This window comes from Patella vulgata, chromosome 9 (assembly GCF_932274485.2).
Source record: "Patella vulgata chromosome 9, xgPatVulg1.2, whole genome shotgun sequence".
NCBI classification, from domain to species: domain Eukaryota; kingdom Metazoa; phylum Mollusca; class Gastropoda; family Patellidae; genus Patella; species Patella vulgata.
Window position 1 is genome coordinate 10,939,048 of NC_065887.2, and position 26,371 is coordinate 10,965,418.

A 26,371-nucleotide genomic window follows, 5' to 3' on the forward strand; every position below is an offset into this window, starting at 1 on the left:
CTAGTCCCATCACAAATATTAAGCCCATGGATGCAACAATTAACAATCTCAATTAAGATGTTGGAAAACTAAATATACAACAATATCTAAAATACAACAAATTGATTGGTACACTAAATATACAGCAAATTGATTGGTACACTAAATATACAACAAATTGATTGGTAAAGTAAATATACAACAAATTGATTGGTACACTAAAATATACAACAATGTCTAAAATACAAAACAGAGGTTGGTAAACTAAAAATAAAACAGTGTCTAAAAACAACAAATAGATTGTTAAACTATAGGGACAATAAAGTCTAAAAACAACAAATAGATTGTTAGACTATAGGGACAATAAAGTCTAAAAACAACAAATAGATTGATACACTACATAGACACTAAGGATAGGATAGGGATGGCATAAACTTGAAGCACATCTATACATCAGCTGAAGAGAAAGGCCTCGATTAGGACTAGACAGACCCATCAACTGCTGCCCTTGCTTACAACTGCTGGGGGAGAGGCATACTTAGCTGCTGTTCTTGCTAACAGCTGGGGGGGGGGGGTGGCTCACTGGTCTTACAGCTGCTGCTCTTGCTTACAGCTGACGGGAAAATATGGTTAGAAAAGGACACTACAAAGAAATTCAGACTGAAGACAATGTCAGAATACGCAGATACGTTTTTAAAAGCATCTACCAATTTGCGGAATACTATGGTCATCCATTTCGAGTGACTGGAGTACCATTGAAACAACGAGAATAAAGGACCCTTGAAATCCCCTCAAAGGGCGGGCACATACCAACATTGGTTTGGTTAGGCTAAATAAGAGGAGAGTTGGCTTCCCAGAACTAGTGAGGGTTCAATGGGTTGTGTTCGTTTTGTTTCACACAAAACGAATTGAATATCGTCATGTTGTAGGTTGTGAGAAGTAGTAGCGTTGGAAGATGTAAATTCTCCAACGCGGCGATATGTGTATAGAATTCGCATTGTGTGGGGTTGGAGGGGGTGGGAGGGTGGTAGACAAAATGTATTTTTGGGGATAGAAACCACTTGGTTCAAAACTGATCTTAAACGTGGCCTCTTGTTAGGTTTTTCGTTCACATTTAGAGATGTTTCATCCAGCTCTAAGAAATTGATCATTTACATGCATGTGAACTCGTTTCCCGCCATTTTACCAACCCCCTCCTCCACACACGCACACCAGCAACCCCCACCCCACCTAGCCAGAAAATGGCCACCCGATTAGATTTTATTACATACTTCCAGAAGGTATTTGTTGAGTAATAAAACCTTCTAGTAGTTTATCGAGGGCTGGCCGTCCTTACCGCACGGTACAAATAAAACCTTCTAGTAGTTTATTGAGGTTCGGGTGCTTCCGGAGTCCAAAATGGCCGCTTTATATAAATGAGAATTTTGGGGATAACTAACCCGAATCCTAACCCTAACCCTTTTTAAAAGACTGAACTTGGGTCTAATTTAGTTTTTACTTCTATTAAAAGGGTTAGGGTTAGGGTTCGGGTTAGTATTCCCCTAAATACTCATTTGTATAAAGCGGCCATTTTGGTATAGGTTCTGGAATTTGTTGCTTCTAGTGGTGATAATATTTGTACCGTGCGGTAAGGACGGCCAGCCCTCGATAAACTACTAGAAGGTTTTATTACTCAACAAATACCTTCTCGAAGTATGTAATAAAATCTAATCGGGTGAAATGGCAGCTCCCCGTTCGCAAATAGTGTAAAAGTATGTAATACCAAGATTGTGGACCCTCCAGAGGTCAGAATTGTTATCCGATTTTGATGACACTTGAAATTTATATTCATAACCCAACTACCTCGGGACCTTTCTATGTCAGCGCTTATCGGACAGTAACTTCCTGGATTATGGCTCCAGTCCATCGCCTGCAAAATGTAGGCGTACCTTGCATGGCAACCGCTTATTCTCCATGCGTACACAATAAGAAGTAACCAAGAATCTGCCCGATTGTCTTAGGAAGGCAACACGACTACGTGAAGCCCCCGCAATGCCCTCACGATGCCCCCCACCCCATGTAGGGCAAAATGAACACACGAATTCAACATGAAAATGAACCTTCGTAAGGTCCTTCTGCAAATTTTTGGCATGCCAAAGATTTTGCCAGCGCCCACAGCGTTGCTGTCGGAGTTTGAAAAAGTTCACAGGCGATCATACGATGGGTTAAATTGCTCCCACGTATGCCCCGACGTTTTTACGATCAGAGCCGAATTAACTTTATCGTGTGACTGACTGACTATCTGGTGTCAATTTCAAGAGATTCTGACGCATCTTCCTGAGTCAGTCCTGAGTAACTCTACAGAGCTACCGTGTGGCCGTCGTGTGATCTGCGGGTACAAAGTACTATATACAATTTACATCTTCGTATTACCTCCGTGTGCTAGGCTGTTGATTGGTTTTTGACGAAGTTCAAGGCCATCTTCGCGCAAAATTCAAAATACTATATTCGTATGGCTATCTGCTGTCAATTTCGGTATGGTGTGATGCAGCATTAACCCACTGAAGGCGGGCACATCTGTCATCAGTAAAATACATTAATTGACACTCATATGCCATCAAACCGCAAAAGTAAATAGAATTGGAAAATATCACCTCAAAATAATTACTCACTGTCATGTGTTAACAGACGCCAGGTAATGAAGTGAAGCGCCTTCTGATACACGAGAGTTAGCCCCCTTTTGTCATTCACGGTAAATACTATTTTAATAAAGATATTATTTTTTTCTACATGACAAATTACAGTACAGCTACGCGGGTAATGGCACCAACGCTTGGCCTGGAGATTTCAACAACCACAAAATAAGTGCGGGCGTTATAGGAATAAAATGTAGCCTAACATCATGTTATTGTTGTTCTTAGTGTTTACCGTCCGCTTCCACCGAATGTGATATCGCAGACAAGTTTTCATTATTATTACCTTAGCGCACGCGCAGGGGTCTTTTCTGTGGGAGGAAACCCACGAGGTTGAGAAGGCGCCCCTATCTCCAAGCCACGTGCACTCACAACAGGCATCGAAACCACAATCGGAAGCCAGAGGTGACCGGTCAGCTAGAGGCCGAAGCGCGACACTCTAGACCACAAGGCCATCCCACCCCCACCCCACCCCATCCCCCAAAATGCAACATCAGAACAACAATAACTATTAACTCTAATACGATGCCACACACAGAGGGTACAAAGATGTCACACCAAAGGAAACTTTTGTTTTTATGAATAAATTTAACATAAAAGTGTACATAAAATGTATGGCTTGATATTAATTGCCTTTAGCTACATTAAACTCTGAATATTATCCCAAAATAATTCGCCTTTTTTTTGTGTATAACGACGCTAAAATTTGTATTCCTTGGAACTGGAAATAATTAAACATAATACCGTTTTTGGGGTGAGCTCGATTTGTGCTTCTGTTTGCCTGAAGCGAAACACACATAAGACGCGTATGGATGAAAAAAAGATATAATGATATACTTACATCAATTTTCACGCAACCAGTATAATTCGTCCATTCTGTACGTGTTAGTGGGTTTGCATACCACGTGCCGTTTGATGTACACGTTTTTGTGGCATCAGCTAAAACGAAAAACGAAATTCCTCTAATAATACTGTGATATAGATTTTTCGGAGCTAAATTAATATTTATTGATTTAAAGATACATTATGTAAGATTTGGATAAAGAACTGACCATTCTGCTATAATAGCTTAAAAATAGATAATTTAAAAGGAAAATATTGAAAATGTCATTCAAAGTACTTCATTCTGTGCCAAGTTATCATTGTTTGTAGTTTTGACAAGATGTTTGCATTGTGGGAACCAGGGCTTTCCTATTTTTAAATTAAATTTTTAAATTGCGAACCGTTCTAATCTAGTTAAAATCTCGAGTATCCGATGCCATGGAGAGTTGATTATGGTCTTGTTTTGTTAATAAATGTATAATCAATAGTTTATATAACATTTCAGGCCTAAAGAAAGACCTGCAATAGGCAGATTTAGCTCTTGCATAATGTATGTTTAAGATACATGTATTGTACACCAGGCATATACTTAGAAACAGAAATGTGTAAATCGATCATTAATTGCCATTTCATATACAGAAATATATCCCACCATCTACCTTGTGTGGGTTTCATCTATAAATCTGATAACCCGCTATGTCAGAGCTTGTACAGAATATGGTGATGCTTTGACTCTCCGAAACTTGTTAACCTCTGTTCACACCCCAAATTCAAAAACTCAAATCTGGACCTCGAGATAATTGAGATACAATATGCCCGTGACTACAGAACTTCTGTTTAGAGATATATATAATATACCTTTGAATACAGAACTTACTTTGACTACAGAACTTCTTCGTTGAGATATATATTAAGCGATTTTCATAAACAAAACTTTGTTTTAAGAATTGAAATGAAATGGGATTTAACGTCCTACTGTTCCGCTCCGCGCTTGGCTAATCCAGACGGGCATACGCCATACAGAGTGCTATAAGGGACATTTTGCCCGGGCAGCGCTTTGTTTTAAAGGAAATGGGGAACGGTTATATATATATTGTCAAATATCGTGGCGAGTAACAATGGTTTAAAGAGTAGATATTGTGTTAAAGAGACACCGATTGTCCATTTTTAATTAAATTATTAACTGACTTTCATGTTTACATCCGTGGATGGGCTTGGCATGTGAATAAATGTCTAATTAATGATTTATATAACAGTTGAAGCCAAACCAAAGATTTAGATTAGGCAGATTTAGCTCTTACATAATGCATCTTTAATTTCTCTAGAACCAATTCTCAGGAATAATACCAGTTTAAAAGTACGTTCGTGTTATTTCTACACCTAGGTCTTATTCATTTCCTTGAAACCACATACTTGTCACATGCAGCACATGTATGACAAATGGTTATTATATAAACTTAACATGAAGCCCGGAAATTAGTTGGATATTAACGTGGGATGCATATTGTTCATATTGGTTACACTTTCTAGACCATGACAAGAATATAAAAAACACCAATAAATATCATTATCAAAAACTATTGTTAAAGGACAATATTGGTGTCAGTCATTATCACATATGTGATAGAACTCGTTAAACACGTTCCAAATATAATTTTAAAACACAGATCATTGCTACGATAGATGCGTTATGAAGATTTAAAGAAAGGGAAGTGACGAACGCAAAAGGAAAACACGAGGTATCCTGCTATATAACTAACTGAAGTGACGAGTGATAACAGATAGACGGGTGAATTTATGCTCACTAATAATTCCTTCGAAGACCAAAAGTTGTTATGTGAGGCAGTGAGAGGATATCTGACAATTCAAAAATATAATTGACTGTCACTAGATAAGAGAAAACGAACAAAATAGAAAAAGACCATGCATTACCATGTTTTTATTAGATACATTAGTTAAGAAGAGTTTTATAAAGAGTTGGCCATTCTTGATATAATAATTAAAAAATAGATGATGAAAAAAAAAGAAAATGTTGAAAATTTCAGTCATATTACTTTGTTCTGAACGGAATTGTCATTGTTGGAAGTTTGGATAGAAATAGGCATCAATTGTATCTGCGCCGTCTTTCAGAATTGGCGATCATTTGATTGACAGACGATAACCCCACCCACATATTCTCAATTATCAAGTAACATGCTCAATGGCTATGGTAGCCTCGCTTGGCAGGCCTTTCATCACCAGTTTCCGGTAGTGACATCAGCTACTAACGGTAAACGTTAGCTTGGTCCGACATTTATTGATTTAATTTTAAATGGACGACTGTTTAAATCCAAGCTGTATCCAAGCCATCCATGGGTCTACAGAGTTGATTTTGAGCGTGTCGTGTAAATAAAGATCTAATTAATAATTTCTATAACATCGGAAGCCTAAATAAAGACTTGCAATAGGCAGAGTTAGCTCTTGCATAATGTATGTTTAAGTATAGAATGAATAAAATCAAGGGAATGTACGGACTATTTCTATTTCGTCCTGTTTTTAAAAAATCAGATACCAGCTAGCAGTTTAGTTTATAGTTTTTGTATATTAAAATGTGGTTGATGGCTTCACTGGTGATCAATGGCCCTCTCTTGGCAATCAGTGCAGCAAGGTTACTATCGACCATGTAGCTTCCAAAATCTTTTCTACCACTCGAATTACCAAGAACTAGTGACTTCATTCGAATTACCAATAAATTGATTCAAACCAAATTCACGATAATTATTGACTCCATTCGAATTACCCATTAACTTCATTCGAATTACTTATAACTATTAACTTCATTTGAATTATCACTAAATATTGACTTCATTCGAATTACCAACAGATAGACTTCATTCGAATTACCAATAACCTTTGTCTTAATTCTAATTACCAATACACTGACTTCATTCTAATTACCAATAATTATTGTCTTCGTTTTAATTACCAGTAATTATTGACTCCATTCGCATTACTAATAACCAATGACTTCATTCGAATTACTAATAACTAATGACTATTGATTTCATTCAAAGTACCAATAACCACTAACTTTATTCGAATAACCAATAACAAGAAGTTGGTTATGTTTTTCGGTTCTAAAAACCATGGTATGTACTTTTCATATTTCATATAACGCACAAACAACACAATTGTTGTCTGATAAATTGTTTCAATGGCATTTCGTAATTGAACTGGAGTATACAGGTCAGAATTCTATGGAATACAATTACTGCTTATAACTGAGTTTATAATGACTAGAGAAGCCTAGTCGAAACGTCGCTCAGTAATAAGCAGTAATTGTATTCCATAGAATTCTGACCTGTATATCACAATTGTTTTTGTACTTTTACAGTTATGCGAATGACGAACAGTAATTTACATGTACATACAAAATGAAAGGGCGGACATTTGTTTTTTCGCACCTTGATTTCATTATCGATGCGTGAAACATTATATCTCAGGTGTTGAATTTAACAATGTAAAATAAAATGAAATACTGATTCTATATACTTGACAAGACGAATGTTATATCATGTTTTATAGTCATATTTCAGTATTTGTTATTCATTTGTCAGTATCATTAACGACATGGCAGGCGATTCAAAGGAACTGTCTTGAAATATTAAAAGCTATTCTGTGTATATATCAGGTTGAAATAAAAACACGATTGATGCTTATGACAGAATGCGAACGAAATTGTGATATTCTTTATCAATTTTTAAATTCTGAAATGTCATAAAGTCAGGCCATGGGGCAGTGATGGATACGTGCAATATGAGCTGTTTCGACTGGGTCGACCGCGCAAAAAACAGCCCTATAGTTGAGAACAATTTTATGGAGTGAAATTTGAGGCATAATTCCAACTCTTTACCTAGTTATACGCCATCTTCGGTATCCCCAGTGTACTCATTCCGTTCTACTCCACTATACCCTGGGTTAATCCATAGCTATAGTCTACGAACTAATCAAAAAACAGTTTACAAACATGTCGTTTCGCCTTCGTTTTTATAAGGGCAGATAACAATATTCATGTCCAGATACTGAATGATTTATGTAAGTAATGTATATATTTCTAATTCCTTATATTTCTGTGTATTATCAAAATCTGCAGTATTTTTCGCTGATTTCAAATGTGTATAATATCTATATGTTTGACTTTTGTTATTATTATCACTATTCGTTCTTTGTATGAAATGTTTCAGTCTGTTATGTTTATTATTCTTGAACTTATACTTGGCAATTTCATTCAAAATAACTACCCCTAAAACTTTCTGCACACCTTTCGATGAGTTTTTTTTTAAACTTGGGCATTCCCTGCTAAGACACTATGTCTCAAATTAAACTGGACCAAGCCTAATCCCTACGGCTTCCTCCAGTAAGGTTCTTAGGAAACATCTTTGTCTACGATATCACAATAGGTGGAAGTGGACGTAAAACTCTAGAAACGAACGAACGAACGATTCACAATAACTTGTCTACGATATCAGGTGGACGTAAAATTCCAGGAACTAACGAACGAACGATTCTCTATAAAATTCTTGCACCTACATAAACGCACGGCCTTCATTAATATAATATTATATAATTTGTTGTTGATAAATACGCATTTAGAATAATTTGGATTTCCCTCATTTAGACTAACTCCTAGCCTTGTCCGTTGAGTGTTACTTCCCTTTGCCAACTTTCTTTTCACTTAACGATTTATGAGATTGGCCGATAAAAATAGCACAACCATCAAGGGTGGATAACTTGAAAACGTGTCTCCCCCATAGATTAACCCAGGGTTTAGTGGAGTAGAACGGAATGAAACCACTGGGGCTACCGAGGATAGTTATACCCGTGCTAATATATATTAAAGCACATTATATGTTAGTTTTACTTTCGTAAACATCTCCGAATCTAATCGACAAAGAGGCTGGGTGTCGTGCTCACACAAAACCGGTGAAAAATATATCAGAAATACTTTACTTGTGTAGTAAAATAGTTCATTACTTTGAGAGAAAACTAGGCTAAATTCCTTCTTTACCAACATTATTTGAAATTTGTCATTCAGCCCCATACATGATGTAAAGAGTTATTACTACGAGCGTATATGACTGACAACTATGGCAACAATTACGCGAGAGGTTTAACGTCCACTCGACACAAACTAGGTCATTTCAGGACTAACATATGGTTTAATTTTATTTCAATAATTCGCTTGCGCGTAGGGGTCTTTAGAAGTGGGAGGAAACCGGGGGACCCGGAGAAAACCCACGAGGTTGGAAATAATGCACCAGTAAATTAAAGGTGAACATGGAATTAAAAGTTAGAATTATGTCGTGAATTCTGCTCCATACAATTTTATGTGCGCGACTGATAAACTCGCTCATATATTGTTCCCGTATTGTGCTGTCCATGCTACTATGGGCGGGGAAATCTTAGCAGACCCGTGCGTGAGGCTTACGCGTGACTTGCGTGTCTTCGCCATTGTAGAAGACCGCAGACTGGCCGTAGAGACTTTTGGTCCTGCAAAAATTTCATCCGGTTTCTTGCGACTGGTCTGCGAGCTACTACCCTACGACCCGTGCGTGTAAAAACATGTACGGTGAGTTGTGAGCTAGGCTTTAGTTTCACTGTATGGGGCCACGGTGGCTAAGTGAGTAAGACGCTGGCTCGCTAGTCTGGAGGTGTTGACCGAGAAAGTTCATCGGTATTCGGTTTAATCAGCTACATCACCCCAAACAACAAAAATCTCAAATTTACACATTTCATAGAAGCAGAATTTTTATACTGTTATTTAGTGGATTCGCCAGTGGTGACGTAACGTAAATGAAATGAAATGAAATGGGGTTTAACGTCCTACTGTCCTGCTCCGACGTGGTTAATGAAGACGGGCATACGCCATACAGTGTGCTATGAGGGAAACTTTGCCCGGACAGCGGCGCTACCTTCTACTCTTTTATCGAATTCCAACTGCCATGGGTTCTTTTACGTGCACGCCAATGTGTACACGGGACCTCTGTCTCATCCGAACGCCTAGACAACTGTCCTTGTCAGGCCCTCCGTGCTGTACCACTGACAAGGGGAAACCACGTCGGATGAACTTTCTCGGTCAACACAAGGGTCGAACCCGCGACCTCCTGGCTAGCGAACCAGTGTCTTACCCACTTAGCCACCATGACCCTGTGACGTAAGGTTGAGACATGCATGTGTCTGATGCTCGTGACCACACAGCACTCATTTACTACTGACAACAATATCTACAAATTATGTCCATTTATTGCCTGGCTTACATCAAAACACTTAATAATGATCTGAGAATACTCCCAAGAGAAACATTTTGGCTGACAGTGAAACATAGAGCTTGGGGTTTTTAATCTGTAAATAACCGTGTAGTCCGACTAAAGTATATCACTTCTATTATCTAATAACAGTGTACTTTAACTTCAGTTCCTGTTATTCTGAGACCATGGTAATGTTGGTCTGAATAAAGTGTGCAGGATGGGGGGTCTGACAAGGTCAGCTGTCTAGTTGTGCGGGTGGGACGACAAACCGAGGTCCCGTGTACATATTGGCATGCACAAAAAAGATCCCCTGGCAGTTGGAATTCGATATAAGTGAAGGTGTTAGTGCCGCTTTCGGGGCAAAATTTCCCTCATAGAACACTGTATGGCGCATGCCCCGTATTCATTAGCCCAGTCGAAGCAGAACAGTAGGACGTTAACCACATTTCATTTCATTTTATCTCCACGTGGTATAATTCTTAGTTAACTTCCACCTAATACTTAATATGGGTATATTGAGACTAACATGTGCTTACGGTACATGTGAAGCGCAAGGGGTGGGCGGCACTTACCCCTAGAAAATTCACTGTCAGACTCGCGGGAGGTACCCACAACCAATCGGAATCATGTAATTGCAAACATAGAGTTAGGTAAAAAAAAAAAATTAAAGAGACAAATGAGGTAGATAGATAGTCATTATTAATTTAGTCAGATATTAATTTAGGTAACTGAAAAACGTGTGGTTTATACACAAATACACCATCTTGGCCCCGATGTTCATAAAATAGTACTGCGTTCATGTTCAGAGAGAGAGAGAGAGAGAGAGGGGGGGGGGGGAGAGGGGGATTGCTATAAATAAAGGAGATGGTGAAATTTCATGATGATCTGTCTCCTATACGGTTTTATAAGATCATATATCATATATCAGAAACATTATTTTCTTCATAACCTTACATTTATTCTAGCAACATTTTTATGATACAAAAAAAAGAAAATAATCTATTTATTGAGAACTCTTAGATGAAAAGCATTTATTTCTAGAAACCTTGGCAAATATACAAGCAGAAACATTATTTTCTTCATAGCCTCACATTTATTCTTGCAACATTTTTATAATACAAAAAAATAAAATCTATTTATTGAGAAGTCTTAGATGAAAAGCATTTATTTCTAGAAAAACTGAAAGTTGATTGAGATCGAGAAGAGAGAAAGAGAGGGCTTTAACCTTAACTCAACCAGTGTCAGGTCATTGACCAAGGCCCACACAAGTACGCGCCAAAAGCGCGTCGGCGCGCGAGCGTCCGAGGGCGGTGGGGGGGGGGGTCTCAACCCCAGAAAAATTTTGAAAATTGACAACCTCAAACCCATTTTCCAAGCAATTCAGACCAAAGCAGAAGAAGGCAAATTTTTGATTTGCTGATATAGTTAGATAACAGAATGACCTAAGAGCACTATCTTTAGATGAATTTGAGAATTTCTAGTACACTTCTTTTTTTGTGTTGTTTGTCAATCATTCTTTTTCCTATCTTTTTTTTCTCCTGTCTCCGTCTTCATTAGCCCAGCTTAGGAGCAGAACAGTAGGACGTTAAACCCCATTTCTTCCCTCCCCCTCTCCTTTCTTTCTCTTTTCTTTTTTTCTTTTTTCTTTATAGAATTAGGCCCACTTTTTTAATGAGCTTAGACCCACCGGTCACGGACAAGTGGACAGGTGGACAGGTGGGCCCAGTCCGGCACTGAACACGACAATAACTAGATCATTTTGGGACTAACATATGGTTCAATTTTATTTCAATAATTCGCTTGCGGGTAGAGGTTTTTAGCAGTGGGAGGAAACCGGGGGACCCAGAGAAAAGCCACGAGGTTGGACAGACGACACTACTCCTTGTCACGTACAAGCAGGGAATCGAAACCATGCCACTTGAGTCACTGACAGACCGTAATATACAACGCCACCCACCCACCCACCCACACCCCTTCGGAAATTACAGAAAGCGGTGTGAAAACAGTAGAGGTTAACGTGAATCTAAGATAGCCAGAAATTACACGAGGGTTGTTCGATTTAAAACAATTTTACAACCAAGATACTTTTTCCCACCTATTCCTGGATATTGAATCTTTTTTTTATAAAAATAACCACAGCTGCTTAAAATGGCGTACTTGAAATTTTCAAAGAAACTAAAATCGATGGATGGACGCGAAAATTGCACTTGATGTCCGTACTGGTTTATTTCTAACACATTGAACTAAATTAACCCCAAAACAATCTTTGAACCTCTCAGACACAAACCAAAATATTTGTTATCTCATCGGGAATGAAAGGAGTTCCAATAAGCATAATATTTTCATCATTAATTTAGACTATTTGGAATATACAAAAATGCAAACCAGAATCCAGATATTTACACCGACCTGCTAGAATTAAAGAAGAGTACAAAGAAAGAATGTGTCTGATTTATGTCATAAAGATATGATTAGGAACAAATTACTATCAAGATCTGCTTTTGGAATAAAGAAATTATGTAATGAAATGGAAAGAATAATTGCAGCTGGTATACAGCAAAGGAATGAAAAGACGAACATGGCGTCTGATCAAAGGTGTCAGTTTGACCGAACTGAAACATGTCTGTCTGGGTTTAGTGTAAATACCCGATTTAGTGGCGTACAGAGGTTTGGTGATCGGTGGAGGGGGGGAGGCGAGGCCCCTGTGAACAAATTGTCGACCATAAAAACAATAGATATACATTGTCCGTCCGTCTTTTCTCTGAGCTAGTTACGACCCTGTTGGTGATACCCGGGGCATCTGCTTGATTGTACGCCCCCCCACCACCCGACTCAAGCATAGGGCTTGGGAGACATTGTAAATATGTAAAAACAGATGCATTAACCTCTGTATTCAAATTAAGTAGGATAGCTTCTACTGAAACGTTAACTGCAATAATTTTAAATTAAAAAAAAAAAATGAATTAATTGAATATACGCACACCGTCCGAAATGGATGCCCTGATGTCGTCACCGCACGCCACTGATTCCATTTGTGAATTCATCGTTTCAACTCTCGTGTTATTTCGTTCTTTTTTTTTTCGCACACGCAGAATACTTTTCACTGCAAACAATTAAAATAGAGGAAAATGTTCTCGAAGTGTGCGCATACACGTGTCACCATCAAAAAGCCTTTTTAACTTGAACAAAAATGAAAGAAATAAAATGAAATGGGGTTTAACGTCCTACTGTTCTGCTCCTATACTGGGCTAATGAAGACGGGTATACGCCATACAGAGTGCTATGAGGGAAATTTTGCCCGGGCAGCGGCACTATCGCCTACTCTTATATCGAATTCCAACTGCCAAGGGATCTTTTACATGCATTCCAATGTATACACGGGACCTCGGTTTTTCGTCTCATCCGAAGGACTAGACAGCTGTCCTTGTCAGGCCCTCAGTTCTGCACCACTGACAAGGGGAAACCACGTCGGAAAATCCAGATGAACTTTCTCGGCCAATGCAGGGATCGAACACCCGACCTCCAGGCTAGCGAGCCAGCGTCTTAACCACCTAGCCACCATGGCTCCCCCCAAAAAAAATGAAAGACAAATGGCTGTTTCAATATGACGTGTAAAGTTGTTATGCTATAGTTTACAAATACAGCCTTCTATAATAATTCTACAAACTTTACAACAAGTGAGAACTATTTGGCAATGTCTAAAACATCTTTACAACAAGTGAGAACTATTTGGCAATGTCTAAAACATCTTTACAGCTAACTGTTGTGAATGGTCAGAGAGAATATTTAGTTTTTGGACTAGCGCTACTCATCTAGCTGTTCTTCTTCTTCTTCTTAAACACGACCCTGGTTAGGTCTAAATATCAAGGCCCCCTGCAGATTTCGTCACGGACACGTGATGTAAACAGGGCTAGCGCTAACCCTAACACTAGACCTAGCCCACAATCTCGTCAAAAATCACGTGCCCTAAAACCAATTACATATCGCGACCTTGATGAATCTGTATGAGGATTTAATATTTAGACCTGACCGGACGACATATCCTTGAAAAAACCCTATGGCTCCATCAATTCATGTACGATCGACATGAAACTTGACATGTTGGTTCATTGGAAAATGGCGCATCGTTTGACATTCTTCGTCACAATTCCAAGATGGCGGCGATGACGTCACACTCGCTTCCTGGTCCATTTAGTACTGTTGTACTAGTTATACCAATACACTTTATTATAACTCAAAAAATAAGTTGAAATCCATTCCAAATCAGATAAGCAAATTAATATAATGTCTCATCTGTTCGTCATAATATATCCATTTCATGTATCATTTCATAAGATACCGTTTATCGCTCCTTCCTTATTAAAGTCCCTTCGTCTAAGTGGGTTAGGTGCTCGCTCGCTATCCTTGAGGTCGCGGGTTCGCTCCCGGGGTTGGCTGAGAAAATTCATCGAGATTTGCGGGCGTGGTTTCCCCCTTGTCAGTGGTGCAGGGCGCGGAGGGCCTGACAAGGACTGCCGTCTAGTCGTTCTGATGGGATGAAAACCCGAGGTCGCGTATACACATTGCAGTGCATGTAAAGGATCCCTTTGCAGTTGGAATTCGATATACGAGTAGGCCGTAGCGTCGCTGTCCGGGCAATATTTCCATCACTGCACACTACATGTATATTGGCGTATACTCGTCTTGATTAGCCCAGTAGGAGCAGAACGGTAGGACGTTAAACCCTATTTAATTTCATTTATTAAAGTCCTGATGCTCCATTTGCATTTTTTGCTAAAATATTAAATCTAACACGGTTTAATACACGCTAATATGTATTAAGGTTAACTGTTTAATCAAAAATCAAAATGCCAATACTAGATAATGTTCCGACTTGGATTCAATCGGATTTAAAAAGGCGCACACATTGCTTAACACGAGCATAGATCGATATCAAATCCGCACATCTTTGTACCTACTGAAAAGAAATGAACCATTTTTTGGACTCATATATTCTTATAAGCGACTTTCCGAATGAATGTATAGCACTAACTGACAGAATCGAGATTATATCACTTCAAATGCAAGTTAATTTGGTAATTCCGTAATTCATCATGCTAAATCTAATTATTATTCATAATTCGACAAACGACGACAACAGTTCCAACACATGGGCGGCATATAAAACTCTTTAGTTTTTATGCCAAAGACAAAATTTTATTTCCATTATTTAAAAAAGTCATTATACCCAATGTACATCTTAGATGAGTTGTTTTTATGCCAATGATCAAATTACATTTCCATTATTTAAAACTCGTACGACCGAACGTACAAGTTAGATGTTTCGTTTTTTGTTGTTCCTGGTTTATATTTCATGAGGTAGATTCTATAAATGAGGTTATGCCACATAAATATTTAATATCGTCGGAAGGCACATATCTCAAGTGTAAATGATTGATTTTTTTCATCTGGACAGTTAATGATTCCAAGTTTTAAAGGTTTCCTTGATGCGTATATTGAAAGAAACTGTAAGAGAGTGAGAGAGAGAGAGAGAGAGAGAGAGAGAGAGAGATGGGTTTAAGGTCATTTCGGGACTAACACATGGTTCAATTTCATTTCAATAATTCGCTTGCGCGTAGGGGTCTTTAGCAGTGGGAGGAAACCGGAGGACCCGGAGAAAACCCACGAGGTTGGACAGACGATCCTACTCCTTGTCACGTACAACCGGGGAATCGAAACCCCGCCAGTTGACTCTCTCTCTCTCTCTTTCTCTCTCTCTCGTTTAGTTTTGTCTTTCAATGCTATTTATAACTGTATAATTTCATTGCTACATTATTTACATCAATAAGTATCAGACAAAGGACGTTTAGTCAGCTTTAGGAATTAAATAATTTTAGCTATCCACGTAGATGGAAATGAAAGCAATTATAATGCCAAACGAAACAGGATATGTATACTAAAATGTATACTAAAAATGGTTAGATAAATGTATTTGAAATCAGTGGCGTATGAAGTTCAAAGCGTGTATTCCGCTTTGCATTGTAAGAATCCTGGCTTGGCACTTTAATGACTTGCCACTTTAGCTAAGCACGGGAACGGAATGGGATACAATTGTACTACCAAACGAAATAGGATCTGTATTTTAAATTGTGTGTTGTTAATGATTATATAAACGTGTTTAAAATCAGCGGCGTATGTAGATTTAAGGGTGTATTCGTGCTTTGTATTTAAGAGAATCTAAATTTCTAGGAGATCCCAGATTCCGGTCGGTCGGTGTTATCTAAGTGCTTCGTAATTAAGCTAAAATAAATTACACGTTTCAAGTCTATAAATTTTTATTGGCCACGTTTCTTCGAATCACACGCTTGAAAGATTTGATGGTCTTTAATAGTCTTGCCATTCTCCATAAAACACGTCTTACTTTGAAATGGAAACATATTTCGACTTCTTGCACAATTACTTACTGACCCGGACACAATCAAACTTCACACACCGAACAAATCAATAAAAACAGTCAAGAATGGACTTATAAAAAAAATCAGAAGGGTCAAACCGCCGAACTGTATAATGTCACAAATACCGTGCTGTCACCAGAAGGATTACACATCTAAACATAAAACTAAAGGAAGACAATCCAAACCAATGATTAACTTTGATTAACTAAGATATAAACGGACACAGCTCACCAAATATTCCTACGCCGTCGCCAACGAAACAAGGACCAAAGCTATTTTTAGTCTTACTCTCCCTTTTCCTTTTCCCCTCTTTTGCATAGCGATTTTTGTTGATTTTGTGGTGTAGAATGGATGGAAAGGGTTTGAAAATACATTTTCTGCCAGGTTTTGGTGTATATTCATGATTTTGAGGGGGAAGGACGCGAGAGTTGAGAGGTTGGTTAGGTTGAAATGTAAGGCCGAAAATTGCAAGTTTATTGTTCTTTACTTCCAGTTTGTGTATCTCATTTTTCCATGATGAACCTCATACGGGCTTTTGAGCAAGCGGTTGTCACATGTTGCTCCATCTGTGATAGAAAGCGTTCTACTTAACGAAAATTTTGGAAAAAGTTTGAGCCGTCGAGACGAAAATTAACATTAAAGTCAATAGGGAAATCATTAGTGATCTGCACCACGGCCTACTCTTATATCGAGTTCCAATCGACACTGTTCCTTGTCAGGCCCCGCACTGCATCACTGACGAGGGGGAACCAAGATCTGAGCAGCTTGCTAGAAAGCGTAAAACACAACGAACATTTGGGAAAGAGTGCAGCCGGTCAAAGGGAGGGGAATTAACATTAGTCAATGGGGAAATTAAAGCCGCTATATTGAGATACAGCGTCTAACAGATTATATAGGGGCGGACACAGTATTGGTTTAAGGAGAGGGGGTTGCATCAAGGATAAGGGGCTTGAAATATACTCACACTAAACTTAAACCTGACGGACAGCTACACGGGAGTGGTCATTAAATCCAGGGGCCGCCCTAACCTGATTGTAATCCAGTTAATTTGCGTCAGTAGATAACTAGCCTGCCCCAGTCCACCCATTAAAAACTATCTTTACACAGCAATAACCATTACTCTTAATTTTTTTTATAAAAATCTATAAATACTTGAATTTAATTCCAGAATTGACATTAGTTTTACAAAATCTAATAGATTTTTTTCAAAACAAATTTAATACAATTATAATAGAGAATTTGAACAAAAATAACCCGAAAGGACAGGTCTAGAAAATTCATCTCCTAAGGCATGAAGATTTATACCTTATTTTAAAACACAATGGAATAATTTGTTGAAAAAAACACAAAAGGTGTCACGGAATCTTTTGTGTTTGATACAGTCGAATGAGGGATTTTGCAATACGTAAATATATCACGCAACTGAAGTCTGTCACGTGTCTAATTTATCAGGATTTACCCAGAAGTTAAGAAATAAGCGCCCAGACGCCTTGTTTGATAACGGGGGAATTCATTTTCTTCAAGCTAACATTTGTCTCGTTCGATCCCACCGTGACGAGTGCGGTCACGATTTGCACCAGTGAAACATGGCGCGGGTCTGCACGAGACCTTATCAAGTCTTCAATACAACCTGCCACTTTGCTGTAAATCTGATTAAAGTCACAGTTCCCCACACAGCCGTAATACAATAAGCAAACGTCGAGCTCAGCTGGTGTCGGCGGCTTAACCGGGTTCAAGTATCTCAAGCGGCTGATGCATTCGGGTCACGTCGTAGATGATAGAATCTGAGCCAGGTGTGTTTGATCAGTTCAAGGACAAGGATCCGGAGAAAATGTTAGGAAAGTTCGAGTGAGAATGTCAACAGATTGGTTAAACTTGGTGATTAAAAGTGGTTATTGATTGACACGATTGAGATGTGATTAGAGATAATGCTGTTGAGGAATATAAGGTCTATTAAAGATCTATTATACATGTTAACGAAATAAAGAACCAGGCTGTTGAGAACACACGGTAGATAGTTAAAACTTTTATAGATGAACATAAAATGAAATGGGGTTTAACGTCCTACTTTTTCATGCACACCTCATACACGCATACAGTGTGCTATGAGTGCAATTTTGCCCGGATAACGGCGCCACGACCTACTCTTATATCGAATTCTAATTACCAAGGGTTCTTTTACGTGTATGTGTACGACTATGCTCTGTCGATCGCAGTTATAACACTCGCAACCTGATAACGGAACCGATCTAGGTTTTTGAAAATGAAATAAAATGGGGTTTAACGTCCTACTGTCGTGCACAGACTGGGTTAATGGAAACGAACATATCCATACAGTGTGGAATGAGGGAAGTTGTGCTCGGACGCTGTTTCTATGACCTACTCTTATTTCGGATTCCAACTGCCAATGTGTGGGTCTACACGGGACCCCGGTTGTCCTTGCCAGACCCTCGGTCCTGCACCACTGACAAGGGGAAACCGCGCCGAAAAGTAGATTTATAAGAGAGAGAGAGAAAGAGAGAGAGAGAGAGAGAGAGAGAGAGAGAAATGGGGTTTAACGACCACTCGAAACAAACTAGGTCATTTCGGGACTAACATATGGTTTAATTTTATTTACATAATTCGCTTGCGGGTAGGGGTCTTTAGCAGTGGGAAAGAAACCGGAGGACCCGGAAAAAACCCACGAGGTTGGAAGATTTATAATAAATGTCTCGAGTAGGCCATTCATCGTATACGTTTTTAACCAAGAATTAAATTTGCTTGCATTCAGTCAAAAATAATAAGAAATCATTTAAACAAGTAATTCAATGATTCAATGGAAGAATTACTATATTCAATTCCACTGTTGAATGTGATAAGTAAGAGTACAGTTTGAATGAGCTTAAATTATAAATCTCTAGACGTTTAGGTAATTAAAACAATGAATTTAATTTACAACTATTCTATCAAACTTGAGTGTTGATTAACGTCTATAATGAATGAACATGTGTATTAATAATAAAATATATACAAAACTTTAAATACATAATATTTAACTATTATTGTGGTATGTACAGATAGAGTTATACTTTACTCTATCACATCTTGTCAATCGTTTTATAAGTTTTTTCTAGTTTCATAAGGCACGCTAAAATTGAATCTTCATAGAATTTTATGTGTATTGATAAGAAAACGACCTGTCTGGATTAATATGTTACAGTAATGGATACAGCTAATTTGGATATAATTTGATACGCTTTAAGGATATTCGACCATACAAAATTGTTCCTTATCTGATCCCATCCCTTCATATGACAGATTACAGTCAATAACAGTTTTACATTTGCGGCGAAACGGAAATTAATTGAAAGGTCTACACATATTAAGAATAACCATTCCGTATTGTTGTATACAGAAATGAAATGAAATGGGGTTTAACGTCCTACTGTTCTGCGCCGAACTGGGCTAATGAAGACGGGCATACGGCATACAGTGTGCTATGAGGCAAATGTTGCCCGGACAGCGGCACTACGGCCTACTCTTATATCGAATTCCAACTGTCAGGGGATCGTTTACGTGCACGCCAATGTCTACACGGGATCTCGGTTTTTGTCCCATCCGAACGACTAGACAGCTGTCCTTGTCAGGCCACCCGTCCTGCATCACTGACAAGGGGGAACCGTTGTTATATACAGAATACAACCTAATAATACTTTGAAGCGGTTCAGTTATTACCAAATAAATGCTTAATAGTATCCAGTAGATTCGATTGTCAGTAATCCAAGGCAAGACAGAACACTCGATACCATTTCTCAATAGAGCCGATCACATAGCTCATGCTTTTATATGATTCACAACCTACGATACGTTAGAAAACTAAAAGAGGATTATATAACCAGTTCCCGACACCAAGACCTAGGGGACCCGCAGGGGCTCATTGAGTTGGCCCAGAAATTTTCTCGGATTTTCCGGGGCAGTTTTCCTTTGTCAGTAGGGCAGAACGAAAGAACGGCCTTGTCGTTAGCATGGTTACGAAAAACCGAGGTCCCGTGTACACATTGGTGTGCAGGTAAAAGAACCCTTTACAGTTGGGATTCGTAATAATAGTAACCTGTAGCAACATGACCTTCATGGCACAGTGTATGGCTTAAAGGAGCTAAATCGCTAATATTAGGGACCAACAAATTGACACATATGGGTCGCAACGCATATAATAATGTAATATGAATGTATATAAACTGATTTGCATTCAACATTCAATCGTTTCCGTTTTTACTGTCATTTAAAATCAGATGAGAATTTGCCGTCACCGTTTGACATATGTCTAGCCTCGTTCTCCGAGTCCCTTGTTACAAATGGCGCCGAAACGCATCCTGGTACAGAATGGTAAAATGTTTATTTTGTCTTAAATATTGGATATCAGAAGTCCCTCTTTACCCGGTAAGATCACAACATCAACGTTGATTTAAATTGACAAATAATTCGTGTTTTCAGTTCGTGGATGATACTGAGTTAGAGTCTTAGCTACTTTAAGCAAACACCTAGCAAGTCAAATTTTGGTGAACATTGAGTTAGCCCATATTTGGACTTACTAGGTTTTTCGCCTTCGGTTAAAAATGTTAAGGTTTATGAAACTCTTCCCTGTTGGCAGTTATTACTTCTGGTAGAAGCTAGCATGTCTTGTAAGTACTGATTTGCATTCAACAGACTTACTTGCAGGAGATTAACCCAATGTTAACGTGTGTGAAACTTATCCTTGGCAGTTTGTCCTTCTGGTAGAAGATAGCATGTCATGTAAGTACATGTATACTGATTGGCATTCAATAGACTTAAATGTTTTTTCCGGATTGCAAGAGATTAGCTCAATCATTTTCAAAAACGTTAGCCAGATTGCGATTGTTGTAATTGCAGCCGAGAGCCATTTGACATACAAAATTAAACCACTTATAAATATTGGGAATCATAAGAAACAAAACAGATTCCATCATTTTCAAACTACCATGTCCATTATTTGAAGCAAATTCTATGAAAAAAAGGGAAAACATGTCTTTGACAAAAAGGGAAATTAAGAATCCAAAATAAAAAAAATCTGACCCCAAAACAAACTCCTATAATCAATGCATCATAACATAATATGTAATTATTAAAAGCCTGTTATAATAATGATATGTCCCGTAAAAAACCCCATATAAATTATAGTTTTTTTATAAAGATGACGATCATTTTATTCATTAATTCAACTTGATATGGATTAAGACCACTTTATAATGGCAACAGATGCCCCGAGGGACGTTTTTAATGTACATATTATAAGATAGTGTAACAGAACAAAGGATTAAGAGCCATGTAATACATAAGAGACGAAAAATGTATTATATTTTAGCTGAATCTAACTTGCCTACTTCTTTGTTTTTACTTCTTTCACAATACTAATACAAGGTTATTGCCGGAAGAGACATGCTTTCATTTACCACCCACCACTATTAAAGATACATTATGTAAGATTTAGATAAAGAGCTAGCCAGTCTTGCTATAATAGTTCGAAAATATATAATGCAAGATGGATACATTGAAAACTTCATTCAAATTACTTTATTCTGAGCGAAAATATTAGCCTTTGACGGTTTGACAAGATGTTTGCATTGATTTTTAACCACCGTACTGGTTGTTCTAGGCTTAGCCTCGGTTAAATCATTAAATAGCCTAACCGTTCTTATCTACTTAAGATCTGAGATATCCGATGGCATCGAGAGTTGATTATGGTCTTGTCGTGTTAATAAGTGCCTAATTAAAAGTTTGTGTAACATTTAAAGGACAATATTGGTGCCAGTCATTATCGCATATGTGATAGAGCTGGTTAAACACATTTCAAATATAATTTTAACACAGAGATCATTGCTACGATAGCTGAGTAATACAGGTTTCCTGAATCGGAAGTGACGAACGCCAAAGGAAAACACGAGTAATCCCTCTATATAACTGACTGGTCATTCTGAACATCTGAGACACGCTACCAGCGGAGAATTATCTCAGACACAGTCAATAGCCATGATATCCATATCACGTGATCTACACATCACAGGTCATGACATTGACGTCAATGGGTCATGAGGTCAACAACACGTTAAATTGTAAACAATAGGTTTATCTTCAGCATTGTGTCCTTTGCACCCATAAAGACTATATAATTCGTACAGTCCCAACGTGTTCTCTCTTCTTCCAATGATTTTTCACAAAAATAACATCTACAACTCATAGAATTGACGTTGTCTTCAATGACAGCGTCTGCGAATGGTTGGCACTATTTTGTGCGTCGGCCGTGTCTATTTCAGATATACACAATCAATTCTGTTGAAGTTTTTTTGCGTTGTGATTGACTAATAGTTAATTTAGTTCAGTTCTAAAACAAATATTTTAAACTTTAACGCAAATTTAGAAAATAGCCAAATTCTGGCTGAGATTACTGAGCAAAATGGCCATTCACTGTATACGTGCGAATAAAAAGCTAGCCACCAATTAATTTTCGTTATAGTTACGTACGCTGACTGATGTGACGAGTGATAACAGATACACGGCCGAATTTCTGCTCACTAAAAATTCCTTCCAAAACCAAAAGTTTCTATATGGGACTGTAAGAGGATACCTGACAATTCAATAAAGTAATTGAATGTCATTAGATAAGAGAACACGAGAAAAATAGAAATAGTCCGTACGTTCCCTTGTTTATCTTCATTCTATACCTTATAAAAACATTGTAATGCACCGACTTTTTCTGTTTTTCTTTCGTGTTCTATTATCTAGTGGCAGTCAATTCTTTTTATGAATTGTCAGATATACCCTCACAGTTTCACACAACAACTTTTGGTCTTCGAATGAATTATTAGTGAGCAGAAATTCGGCCGTGTATCTGTTATCACTCGTCACATCAGTCAGTTATATAGAGGGATTACTCGTGTTTTCCTCTGGCGTTTGTCACTTCCAATTCAGAAAACCTGTATTACTCAGCCATCGTAGCAACGATCTCTGTGTTAAAATTATATTTGGAATGTGTTTAACCAGCTCTATCACATATGTGATAATGACTGGCACCAATATTGTCCTTTAAGTATTAATGGTAAAATTGAAAGAAGCAAGTGGCAACCTTATGTGTTCGGTAAAATCTTTTGATGGACCTCTACAGTTTATTTTGTTTTCTTAATTAAATTTTAAATAATCAATCTGAGGTGGCTCTGGCTTGTTTGTTTATATCATCTGCGGAGGACGCTTTATGTGTGCGGGGGGGGGGGGCTACATGGTTAGCGCGTGCGCGTTTGGTCATAAAGTCTGCCATAAAGTCTGTCACTGTCAGTGAGTCAACTGGCGTGGTTGCGATATCCCGGTTGTATATGTGGCAAGGAGTAGGATTGCCTGACCAACTTCGTAGATTTTCTACGGGTCCTCCGGCTTCCTCCCACTGCTAAAGACTACTAACCGCAAGCGAATTATTGCAATAAAATTGAACCATATGTTAGTCCCGAAATGACCTAGTTTGTATCGACTGGAGGTTAAACCTCATTTCTCTCTCTCTCTCTCTCTCTCTCTCTCTCTCTCTCCCTATATGTGTTCGAAATTTTCAATATATCATATCGTTGTTAATACTGAACAGAACTTTGCCATTCTAATTGAGCTGATATTCCTACTAGAGATTCAACTTCCACAATATAAAGATCCAAACCTACTTTTAGAACTAATAGACACTTGTCTCCTATAAAATTGTCAAGATGTATATCGCTATGATATCCTGTCATAATACTCTCGAATTTTTCCTAATTTGATTGATTATAAATATCATCATTTTCTTTTGCTAAATTTACCACGGATCTGATTTAAATGGCTCTGGGACATAAAAATTATGTATTAATCTTCACATAGCATCTTTTACACGGTCTATATCTGGAGGCAAGTCGGTTATCTCTTGTTAGTCTATTAATCGTTATTTCATCTCAGTACTTTTTATTTTCTACAAATTTAAGCAAGTAGTTACTGGATAGTTAAGTGGCCAATTTATTGAAATATATATTTTGAGGAACCAGTGGATGTTTCTTTGAACTTTTCAATGATTCTCATTCAGCCCTCGGAGCCTCGGTGGCTCATTGATGAGGCGCTGACTCGCTAAGTTCCCTGTCGGTGTAGGCTAAAGAAGTTCCTTGGGGTTTTCAGTCTGGTTTTCCCGTGTCAATGGTGCAGTTCGGGGGTTTCCCCCTTGTCAGTGGTGCAGTTCGGGGGTTTCCCCCTTGTCAGTGGTGCAGCATCGGGGTTTCCCCTTGTCAGTGGTGCAGTACGGAATGTTTGGCAAGAAAAGGATTTTAGTCATTCGGATGAGATAGACAGAAAACCCAAGTTCCCATGTGTACGTTGATGTACGCCGAAGGAATTCTTGAAAGTTAGAATTTGAGGAAGAGTAGGCGCAAACGCAACTTTCCGGACAAAACGTCTCTCATACGGAACTGCCTGGCGTCCGCCTTCATTAGCACGGTTGGTGCAGACAAGTAGGGTGTTAAACTCCATTTAAAAAAACCACACACAACAGCTATACTTGACGTCATTTCACAGCAATACTTGACGTCATTTAACAGCAATACTTGACGTCATTTAACAGCAATACTTGACGTCATTTAACAGCAATACTTGACGTTAATTTAACAGCAATACTTGACGTCTCGTCGCTGCAACGTTTCAGTAATGAGAATAAAATATTGGAAGATAATATTACCCGGCCAGCCGTGTTTTCACCCATTCCAACGCTGAGTCCATCCACTAAGTATCTTTAATTTGAACTACCATCTCTCGTCGAGTGACAGTGGCGTGTATAGGTTTGGTGATGCCCGCGTCCATAACTCCTGGGGCCTAGTTCACGAAATTTTCAGTAAGATAAAATCCAAATTTTAGTAATTTGATTGGATAATATTAGATTGATTTTTGTGCTTAGTCAATCAAAATTGAAGTATCTACTAAAATTTGGATTTTATCTTTAGTTAAGATTTCGAGAAACAAAGCCCTGGATGGTATGCCCCATTGCTAGGCAAAGACTAATGTATATGAGAACGGAGGCCATTTCTAGTTTATAAAAACAGATGCAAGTAGAAGATTTTTATTCACATTAAATAGGACTCATTGTACAACAAAGTTAGCATCAATACTTTCAAATTTCAAATTTTTTTTATCTCACTCTTTGATTAGATGGGGCGCCAAGGTGACTCAGTGAGTAGGACGCTGGCTCGCTAACCTGGTGGTCCCTTGTGCGATCCCTGCGTTGGCTGACAAAGTTCCGGCGTGGTTCCTCCTTATCAGTGGTGCTGGACAGAGGGCCTGGCACTGGACAACGTATAGTTGTTCGGATGGCACGAAAAAACGGAGATCCCGTGTACCCATTAGCGTGCACGTAAAATATTCCTTGGCAGTTGGAATTCGATATAAAAGTAGGCTGTAGCGCCGCTGCTCGGAAAAATTTCCCTCATAACACATTGTATGGCGTATGCCCGTCTTCATTAGCCCTGTTCGGAGTATAATGGTAGGACGTTAAACCCCATTTCATTTCATTTCGTTATAGATTAATGTTCTGGTAAGGAATGTGTGCTGCTTACGGCCAGGACGGATATAGCACTGTGTGCCAAATTATATCTCTCTTGAAGAGTTTTTCAAGACATTTCATGATTAATCATCTGTGACAATATCGCGTGTCGTGTCACATACTTGTCGAATCTCAATCGAATATTTTATTAGCATGATCAAGCTGTGATCGGATCACCTCTACTGGATCATTACAACCCAGGCTATAGTTAGACAAATAACCGTACGTATTGCGTGATGAAAATCTTAATAGATTACTCACAAGAATCATTGTCAATAACTCTTGGCCTTATTAGACGTAAGATGGACTTACATTAATATGATCGTTTATTATGGCTGTTCTAGACATTCTGTCAGGTTATAAGCTCTTTACCCGCGTTTCGTATATCTCGTTATGTAATAATGGTCTCTTCATAACGACTGATCTATCGGTATTAGCTTCTCGAGTTTCTCACCTTCGAGAATCCAATTACGATTTTTAAATCAAAAGATTACACGCCTCTGTGTCATAATTTATAATACCATATCGGTTGTTGTTTAAATGGTTTCCGATGATGGTCTGTTCATGATGACTGATCTATCTATTTCA

The 26,371-nt window shown here is 38.3% G+C and overlaps 1 protein-coding gene across 2 annotated transcripts in view; it reads right to left on the reverse strand.

Annotated features, from left to right (window-relative positions):
* The window catches only part of LOC126831858 (calcitonin receptor), a 186,889-nt gene that overhangs the window by 38,988 nt on the left and 121,530 nt on the right, over window positions 1-26,371 (reverse strand). For both annotated transcript variants that reach the window (XM_050562495.1, XM_050562494.2), the window contains exon 4: window positions 3,493-3,590. In XM_050562495.1, coding sequence (XP_050418452.1) covers window positions 3,493-3,590 — 98 coding nt within the window. The remainder of the gene's footprint in view (window positions 1-3,492; window positions 3,591-26,371) is intronic.